At 56.7% G+C, this 9,648-nt stretch overlaps 1 protein-coding gene across 1 annotated transcript in view; it reads left to right on the forward strand.

Moving 5' to 3' along the window:
• opn7a (opsin 7, group member a) overlaps window positions 1–6,546 on the forward strand; it is a gene marked incomplete at both ends in the record, with an annotated part of 41,008 nt that extends 34,462 nt beyond the window's left edge. The window contains 2 exons of the mRNA XM_084308486.1: window positions 4,795–5,129; window positions 5,905–6,546. Of these exons, the coding sequence (XP_084164612.1) occupies window positions 4,795–5,129; window positions 5,905–6,546 (977 nt within the window). The remainder of the gene's footprint in view (window positions 1–4,794; window positions 5,130–5,904) is intronic.
• Window positions 6,547–9,648: the final 3,102 nt, after the last annotated feature.

A 9,648-nucleotide genomic window follows, 5' to 3' on the forward strand; every position in this document is an offset into this window, starting at 1 on the left:
CCCCTCGCCTCTCCTCTGTCTCCCTCCCCTCTCCTCTGTCTCCCTCCCCTCCCCTCTCCTGTCTCCCTCCCCTCTCCTCTGTCTCCCTCCCCTCTCCTCTGTCTCCCTCCCCTCTCCTCTGTCTCCCTCCTCTCGCCTCTCCTGTCTCCCTCCCCTCACCTCCTCTGTCTCCCTCCCCTTGCCTCTCCTCTGTCTCCCTCCCCTCTCCTCTCCTCTGTCTCCCTCCCCTTGCCTCTCCTCTGTCTCTCTCCCCTCGCCTCTCCTCTGTCTCCCTCCCCTCTCCTCTCCTCTGTCTCCCTCCCCTCGCCTCTCCTCTGTCTCCCTCCCCTTGCCTCTCCTCTGTCTCCCTCCCCTTGCCTCTCCTCTGTCTCCCTCCCCTCCCCTCTCCTCTGTCTCCCTCCCCTCGCCTCTCCTCTGTCTCCCTCCCCTCTCCTCTCCTCTGTCTCCCTCCCCTTGCCTCTCCTCTGTCTCTCTCCCCTCGCCTCTCCTCTGTCTCCCTCCCCTTGCCTCTCCTCTGTCTCCCTCCCCTTGCCTCTCCTCTGTCTCCCTCCCCTCCCCTCTCCTCTGTCTCCCTCCCCTTGCCTCTCCTCTGTCTCCCTCCCCTCCCCTCTCCTCTGTCTCCCTCCCCTTGCCTCTCCTCTGTCTCCCTCCCCTCTCCTCTGTCTCCCTCCCCTTGCCTCTCCTCTGTCTCCCTCCCCTTGCCTCTCCTCTGTCTCCCTCCCCTCCCCTCTCCTCTGTCTCCCTCCCCTTGCCTCTCCTCTGTCTCCCTCCCCTCGCCTCTCCTCTGTCTCCCTCCCCTCCCCTCTCCTCTGTCTCCCTCCCCTCCCCTCTCCTCTGTCTCCCTCCCCTCGCCTCTCCTCTGTCTCCCTCCCCTCGCCTCTCCTCTGTCTCCCTCCCCTCGCCTCTCCTGTCTCCCTCCCCTCGCCTCTCCTGTCTCCCTCCCCTCCCCTCTCCTCTGTCTCCCTCCCCTTGCCTCTCCTCTGTCTCCCTCCCCTCTCCTCTGTCTCCCTCCCCTCTCCTCTGTCTCCCTCCCCTTGCCTCTCCTCTGTCTCCCTCCCCTTGCCTCTCCTCTGTCTCCCTCCCCTTGCCTCTCCTGTCTCCCTCCCCTCTCCTCTGTCTCCCTCCCCTCTCCTCTGTCTCCCTCCCCTTGCCTCTCCTCTGTCTCCCTCCCCTCCCCTCTCCTCTGTCTCCCTCCCCTCCCCTCTCCTCTGTCTCTCTCCCCTCTCCTCTGTCTCCCTCCTCTCGCCTCTCCTCTGTCTCCCTCCCCTCTCCTCTCCTCTGTCTCCCTCCTCTCGCCTCTCCTCTGTCTCCCTCCCCTCTCCTCTGTCTCCCTCCCCTCTCCTCTGTCTCCCTCCCCTCCCCTCTCTGTCTCCCTCTCCTCTCCTCTGTCTCCCTCCCCTCTCCTCTGTCTCCCTCGCCTCTCCTCTGTCTCCCTCCCTCCCCTCTCCTCTGTCTCCCTCCCTCCCCTCTCCTCTGTCTCCCTCCTCTCGCCTCTCCTCTGTCTCCCTCGCCTCTCCTCTGTCTCCCTCCTCTTGCCTCTCCTCTGTCTCCCTCCCCTCTCCTCTCCTCTGTCTCCCTCGCCTCTCCTCTGTCTCCCTCCCCTCTCCTCTGTCTCCCTCCCCTCGCCTCTCCTCTGTCTCCCTCCCCTCTCCTCTGTCTCCCTCCCCTCCCCTCTCCTGTCTCCCTCCCCTCTCCTCTGTCTCCCTCCCCTCTCCTCTGTCTCCCTCCCCTCTCCTCTGTCTCCCTCCTCTCGCCTCTCCTGTCTCCCTCCCCTCACCTCCTCTGTCTCCCTCCCCTTGCCTCTCCTCTGTCTCCCTCCCCTCTCCTCTCCTCTGTCTCCCTCCCCTTGCCTCTCCTCTGTCTCTCTCCCCTCGCCTCTCCTCTGTCTCCCTCCCCTCTCCTCTCCTCTGTCTCCCTCCCCTCGCCTCTCCTCTGTCTCCCTCCCCTTGCCTCTCCTCTGTCTCCCTCCCCTTGCCTCTCCTCTGTCTCCCTCCCCTCCCCTCTCCTCTGTCTCCCTCCCCTCGCCTCTCCTCTGTCTCCCTCCCCTCTCCTCTCCTCTGTCTCCCTCCCCTTGCCTCTCCTCTGTCTCTCTCCCCTCGCCTCTCCTCTGTCTCCCTCCCCTTGCCTCTCCTCTGTCTCCCTCCCCTTGCCTCTCCTCTGTCTCCCTCCCCTCCCCTCTCCTCTGTCTCCCTCCCCTTGCCTCTCCTCTGTCTCCCTCCCCTCCCCTCTCCTCTGTCTCCCTCCCCTTGCCTCTCCTCTGTCTCCCTCCCCTCTCCTCTGTCTCCCTCCCCTTGCCTCTCCTCTGTCTCCCTCCCCTTGCCTCTCCTCTGTCTCCCTCCCCTCCCCTCTCCTCTGTCTCCCTCCCCTTGCCTCTCCTCTGTCTCCCTCCCCTCGCCTCTCCTCTGTCTCCCTCCCCTCCCCTCTCCTCTGTCTCCCTCCCCTCCCCTCTCCTCTGTCTCCCTCCCCTCGCCTCTCCTCTGTCTCCCTCCCCTCGCCTCTCCTCTGTCTCCCTCCCCTCGCCTCTCCTGTCTCCCTCCCCTCGCCTCTCCTGTCTCCCTCCCCTCCCCTCTCCTCTGTCTCCCTCCCCTTGCCTCTCCTCTGTCTCCCTCCCCTCTCCTCTGTCTCCCTCCCCTCTCCTCTGTCTCCCTCCCCTTGCCTCTCCTCTGTCTCCCTCCCCTTGCCTCTCCTCTGTCTCCCTCCCCTTGCCTCTCCTGTCTCCCTCCCCTCTCCTCTGTCTCCCTCCCCTCTCCTCTGTCTCCCTCCCCTTGCCTCTCCTCTGTCTCCCTCCCCTCCCCTCTCCTCTGTCTCTCTCCCTCGCCTCTCCTCTGTCTCCCTCCCCTCGCCTCTCCTCTGTCTCCCTCCCCTCGCCTCTCCTCTGTCTCCCTCCCCTCCCCTGTCTCCCTCCCCTCGCCTCTCCTCTGTCTCCCTCCCCTCGCCTCTCCTCTGTCTCCCTCCCCTCCTCTGTCTCCCTCCCCTTGCCTCTCCTCTGTCTCCCTCCCCTCGCCTCTCCTGTCTCCCTCCCCTCGCCTCTCCTGTCTCCCTCCCCTTGCCTCTCCTCTGTCTCCCTCCCCTTGCCTCTCCTCTGTCTCCCTCCCCTCGCCTCTCCTGTCTCCCTCCCCTCTCCTGTCTCCCTCCCCTTGCCTCTCCTCTGTCTCCCTCCCATCGCCTCTCCTGTCTCCCTCCCCTCTCCTGTCTCCCTCCCCTCCCCTCTCCTCTGTCTCCCTCCCCTCCCCTCTCCTCTGTCTCCCTCCCCTCTCCTCTGTCTCCCTCCTCTCGCCTCTCCTCTGTCTCCCTCCTCTCGCCTCTCCTCTGTCTCCCTCCCCTCTCCTCTGTCTCCCTCCCCTCCCCTCTCTGTCTCCCTCTCCTCTCCTCTGTCTCCCTCGCCTCTCCTCTGTCTCCCTCCTCTCGCCTCTCCTCTGTCTCCCTCCTCTCGCCTCTCCTCTGTCTCCCTCCCCTCTCCTCTGTCTCCCTCCCCTCCCCTCTCTGTCTCCCTCTCCTCTCCTCTGTCTCCCTCGCCTCTCCTCTGTCTCCCTCCTCTCGCCTCTCCTGTCTCCCTCTCCTCTCCTCTGTCTCCCTCCCCTCGCCTCTCCTCTGTCTCCCTCCCCTCCCCTCTCCTCTGTCTCTCTCGCCTCTCCTCTGTCTCCCTCCCCTCTCCTCTGTCTCCCTCCTCTCGCCTCTCCTCTGTCTCCCTCCCCTCTCCTCTGTCTCCCTCGCCTCTCCTCTGTCTCCCTCCTCTTGCCTCTCCTCTGTCTCCCTCCCCTCCCCTCTCCTCTGTCTCCCTCCCCTCGCCTCTCCTCTGTCTCCCTCCCCTCTCCTCTGTCTCCCTCCCCTCGCCTCTCCTCTGTCTCCCTCCCCTCTCCTCTGTCTCCCTCCCCTCTCCTCTCCTCTGTCTCCCTCCCCTCTCCTCTGTCTCCCTCCCCTCTCCTCTGTCTCCCTCCTCTCGCCTCTCCTGTCTCCCTCCCCTCACCTCCTCTGTCTCCCTCCCCTCTCCTCTGTCTCCCTCCCCTCCCCTCTCCTCTGTCTCTCTCCCCTCTCCTCTGTCTCCCTCCCCTCGCCTCTCCTCTGTCTCTCTCCCCTCTCCTCTGTCTCCCTCCCCTCTCCTCTCCTCTGTCTCCCTCCCCTCGCCTCTCCTCTGTCTCCCTCCCCTTGCCTCTCCTCTGTCTCCCTCCCCTCCCCTCTCCTCTGTCTCCCTCCCCTCGCCTCTCCTGTCTCCCTCCCCTCCCCTCTCCTCTGTCTCCCTCCCCTCGCCTCTCCTCTGTCTCCCTCCCCTTGCCTCTCCTCTGTCTCCCTCCCCTCCCCTCTCCTCTGTCTCCCTCCCCTCCCCTCTCCTCTGTCTCTCTCCCCTTGCCTCTCCTCTGTCTCCCTCCCCTCGCCTCTCCTGTCTCCCTCCCCTCTCCTCTGTCTCCCTCCCCTCTCCTCTGTCTCCCTCCCCTCTCCTCTGTCTCCCTCCCCTTGCCTCTCCTCTGTCTCCCTCCCCTTGCCTCTCCTCTGTCTCCCTCCCCTCGCCTCTCCTGTCTCCCTCGCCTCCCCTCGCCTCTCCTCTGTCTCCCTCCCCTCGCCTCTCCTGTCTCCCTCCCCTCTCCTGTCTCCCTCCCCTTGCCTCTCCTCTGTCTCCCTCCCCTCGCCTCTCCTGTCTCCCTCCCCTCGCCTCTCCTCTGTCTCCCTCCCCTCGCCTCTCCTCTGTCTCCCTCCCCTCGCCTCTCCTCTGTCTCCCTCCCCTCGCCTCTCCCCTGTCTCCCTCCCCTCTCCTCTGTCTCCCTCCCCTCGCCTCTCCTCTGTCTCCCTCCCCATCAGGAAACCGCTTCAGCTCGGACCACGGGTGGTTCCTGATCGCCTGTGCCTGGGTCTATGCACTGCTGTTCGCCTGTTCTCCTTTAGTCCACTGGGGGGCGTACGGCCCGGAGCCCTACGGCACGGCCTGCTGCATCGACTGGCGGCGCTCCAATCAGGAGACGGTGGCGCGCTCCTACACCGTGGTGCTGTTCATCTGCTGCTACGCCGTGCCCTGCGCCATCATCATCCTGTCCTACACGCAGATCCTGGTGACGGTGCGAGAGTCTCGCCGGGCCGTGGCGCAGCATGTCTCGGCCCAGACGCGCATGGGAAACATTCAAACAAGGATTGTGAAGGTTGTGAAACCAAAAGATTGACATCTTCAGCTCAATCGTTCCCCCCCCCCCCCCAAGTCCTGTGTATTCAGCCAGCCTGAGATAAATCCACTTACTGTATTGTCCATCCAAGTTGTCAGGCTTGATCAAGAATTTATACTATACTATAGGATCTATACTACTTAAAGTCCCCAAATCATGTTTTAAACTTCAACTCAAGCTTGCTGATGTATTTACAACTCCATAGTCTATACTGTCTAAAGTAGCGGAATGTGGAGGTAGAAATGTTGCATGAAATGATTGCTAGCTTGCCCATGTGTCGACCATGTCCAAAACAGTTGGCCCTGTACCTTGCATTCAGAGATTGAGGTTGTTGAGTTATCCAGTAATATTCATGAGAAACATCAGCTTCACAACCCACTCATTCAGCCAGGAATGCCTTGATGGCATCAAAGCAGTCGACAAACCACTCTAAAACCTTTCCACAGTTTACCCACCTAACTGCTGAGTGGAGAGAGAGAGATATCTTCAGGCAGTGTGTACAACCTTCACCACTGTAGCCATAATCTCATGAAGATCTGAATCTTTTCAGGTTTTTGCGGCAGTGGTGTGTTCTCTCTCTCTTTTTCTACCTCACACTCTTGACCCCACATCTTTCTCTCTCTCTCCGTCTCCATCTTTCACCCCCACTTCTCTCTCTCTCTTATTCTTGCTATTCTTCCTGTCTCTCTCCCTCTCTCTTACTCCCTGTCCCACCACCTCGTTCTCTCCCCAACCCCCCCCCCCTCCCCTACAGCTCAGTGTGGCCGTGGGCATCGGTTTCTTTGCGGCGTGGAGCCCATACGCCCTGGTGTCCATGTGGGCTGCCTTCGGCCAGTTTGAGGCCATCCCGCCCCTGGCGTTTGTGGTTCCTGCCGTCTTCGCCAAGTCGTCCACGCTCTACAACCCTCTGGTCTACCTGCTGCTCAAGCCCAACTTTCGCCACCTTCTGTGCAAAGACCTGCTGTTGCTACATGGTGCGTGTCTGCACCACTGTCGCTGTGTCCGCCGCTTGCTCCGCCGCCCGCTGTCGGACCACGGCCATTCCTCGGTGGCAGTGGCGACGCACACTGTCTTGGGCATGTCGGCGCGCTGCGCCTGCGAGGACTGTCAGGACCCCTTCGAGTGCTTCAGGAACTACCCTCGGCGTTGCCACGTCAACACCGTGCAGCTCCCACAGCGGGACGGCTCCACCATCCCACCACCTCACAGGGATCCTAGACCAGGGCCCACACCAACGACCCCTCCACCCCCACCCAAAGCCCGCCACACAGCCTCTAAGAAGAGAATATTGTTGGTTCAAGAGAAGAGGAGTGTGGAGGTGGGTGGCTTGGTGAGCAGCACCCTGGAGACTTTCCCCAACCAGCCAAAAGCTCCTCCTGCTGTTGCTGCACCATGAGAGACATAGACCTCAAACACACACACCTGCATAAATGCAAACATTATAATTTTTGCTTACATTTACAATAACCGACACACACTTTTTTTTTTTTATATATACTTCTATTGTATATATCATACCAAACCACACCTCTTTTTGTAAAAGTCCTTTTCTAAAAAAGTAAATATTTATAAATATATAAAGTGACCTGTGTTTGTAAATAGAACTTGGATCCAGTTGCAACCTGTAACTGCCCACCATGGATAGGCGGACTGAGGAAGACCAGGACAAGATGTGGTTTGGCAGGTTTATTATATTTATTCTAATATCAAGCCAAACCATATTTATGAGAATATTGCTTTGAAAATGACACAGGTTAATACACTGGAATAATGTTTGTGTGTATAATGTACTGTACATTATGAATTTATCAAGACAGAGTTCATGAAAGCCCAACCCAAAAATCTAACATTTCATGATAAAATCCCATATATGCAAATGAGTCATCAGAACTTCTGTGCTAAAAAGGGGGGAGGGGTACAAGGATGATGCCCAAAACCCTATAGAATATTACTTCATTCATTAATTTCATAAAAGTGTATTGATTTATTTTGACTTTAGTGGAGCGGTCAGCAGAGACAGCCAGGAGACAGACAGCCTCAATGACATAATGTAACCAACATTGTGTTGCATCACTGTATTTTAGCTAATGTTAGTATTTTTCATTACCTATCCTTGGAGCAGGCTGGCACACATACACGTGGGTTAGGTGTCCTTGCTCAGTGGCGCTTTGGCAGCATTGGCACTGTTGGCACCGGGGATCTAACCGGCAACCCTTGGATTACCTAATAAGCCTGCCAATTTGCCACCCCTACACAAAAAAGAAAAAAGAAAAAAACGGCTGTTACCTGAAATCAGCACAGAGACTCAATGTTAACAGAATCAAAATGACTGCTGAATCCATGCTGAAAGATGTGTGTGTGTGACGTGCATGTGCGTGTGTGTGCATGTGCATGTGTGTGCATGCGTTTGTGTGTGTGTGTGTTCACCATCCACCATGCCCCAGGGGTACACACGGGCACGCACTCGTCTGCCATTGCAGTCGACAATGGAATTGCTGCCTGTTACGTGCCCCCGTGGGGAGACGCAACACTAGGCCACAGACAGGATAGGTGAGGATGCAGTGACACAAAACACCATAGACGGATTGTAAAATAACAATATTTATTTTACACAAATGAGATCAGCAACACAGAGAGCAAAGAGGACCTACCAGTGAGCACCAAATAATATCAAAATGAAACAAAAGCCCCCCCCCCCGTTACAGGCGCGGACGCCCCAAAGTACAGGAGGTGGTGCTCACTCTAAGCTGGTGTCTTTAACAGTAGTTCTCCTACGTGATGCAGATGTAGACCCCAGGGTTTCTTCCTGCCCTCAATGTCCCTGTGTGCGAAACAAAAGGTTAGAAATAGGAAAAGAAACAATTATCACATACAGGGTGATAATTGGATACACAATTACACAATACAGGTTATGGGTTACAGACAAAATGTATAATAGGTAGGAACACACAAGATACAACTATACAATACAAATTATAGGCAACCAGAGCGTTCACCAGCTCTCACACCATCTGTAGCTCAACAGAGCTGCAAGTGGCTCATGTAACAGACATGAGCCCCACAGAGCTTTAACTAGCTCTCTCAATACCACAAGCCCAACAGAGCTTTACCTGGCCTATGAACAAAATATGAGTCTATACACAAAACAAATGAGAGCCCCTTTTACAACACAACCAGATAGTTACCATACACCGACCGGGCTCTAGCTAACAATGCATACACAGGGATTATATGAAGGGATGTGGAGGCCAATTAGGCTGATGAGCCTCAGCTGTGGTTGCTGCTGCTTCTTCTGTTGGTTGGAGTGGAATGGTGATTGACCCTGAGAGGTAGATAGATTATATAGGAGGGAGACAAGAAAACACTACAACCTGCCTACATACATAACACATATTATATATATACATAATAACCCATACAATATAATATTACATGCATACATAATGAAATAAGGAATGAAATAAGGACAGAGTCCGTAACACTTCCCCCCCCAAGGAGTCAGCCCATGGCCGACGAAAACACACACCATCAGTCACCATAGAACAAATAAAACAAACACCCAACCATCCCGAATAGCAAAACACCTGTTTCAACAGGCTACCCCCGAGAAAGGGCATCGGCAAACACATTCTCTGTGCCCTTCTTGTGCCGGACCACCACGTTATACCCCTGCATAAGCAGAGACCACCGCATCAACCGCTGGTTGTGGTTATACATGCGGTGCAAAAAAACAAGTGGGTTGTGGTCTGTGTGGACCACCACAGGCTCCACACTCGACCCCACATAGACCTCAAAAAATTTGAGCGCCAGCAGCAATGCCAACGTCTCCTGCTCTATTGTTGAGTAGCGTGTCTGGCGTGTCTGGCTTCAACATATTAATGTGACAAACACAGGTTTTCTTTCGCCTGTCAGGCGTCCTGACTACATAGTCAGTATTGCTCAATTTCTGCTCGATAGCATAAGGGCCAAAAAAACGAGCACCCAAAGAAGAGCCAGGGATGGGGAACAGAACTAAAACCAAGTCCTCAGACTGGAAAGAACGTGGAACCGCTTTTTTGTCAAACTGCCGTTTCATTGAACCCTGAGCAGCAGAGAGACTCTCCTTAGCGATACTACACGCCTCATGCAGCCGCTCTTTAAATCTACACACATAGTTCAAAACCCCTCTCTTTGGAGGTACGGTGTGCAGAGCCTCCCCCATTAACTGATCCTTTAATACTCTCAAAGGACCCCTCACTGAATGCCCAAACACCAGCTCTGCTGGGCTAAAACCCAGTGACTCCTGAACTGTTTCTCGCACAGCAAACAGAGCTAGGGGAACACCTTCATCCCAGTCTCTGCCGCTCTCCATACAATACTTGCGCAACACCGACTTGAAGGTCTGATGCCACCTCTCCAGGGCACCTTGTGACTCAGGGTGATACGCACTTGAGACCCTGTGAGAAATAGACAATGATGATAACACCTGCTCAAATATTCCTGAAAGGAAGTTAGTACC

The sequence above is a fragment of the Notolepis coatsorum genome, assembly GCF_963971535.1.
Source record: "Notolepis coatsorum genome assembly, chromosome: 2".
In the NCBI taxonomy this organism is placed as follows: domain Eukaryota; kingdom Metazoa; phylum Chordata; class Actinopteri; order Aulopiformes; family Paralepididae; genus Notolepis; species Notolepis coatsorum.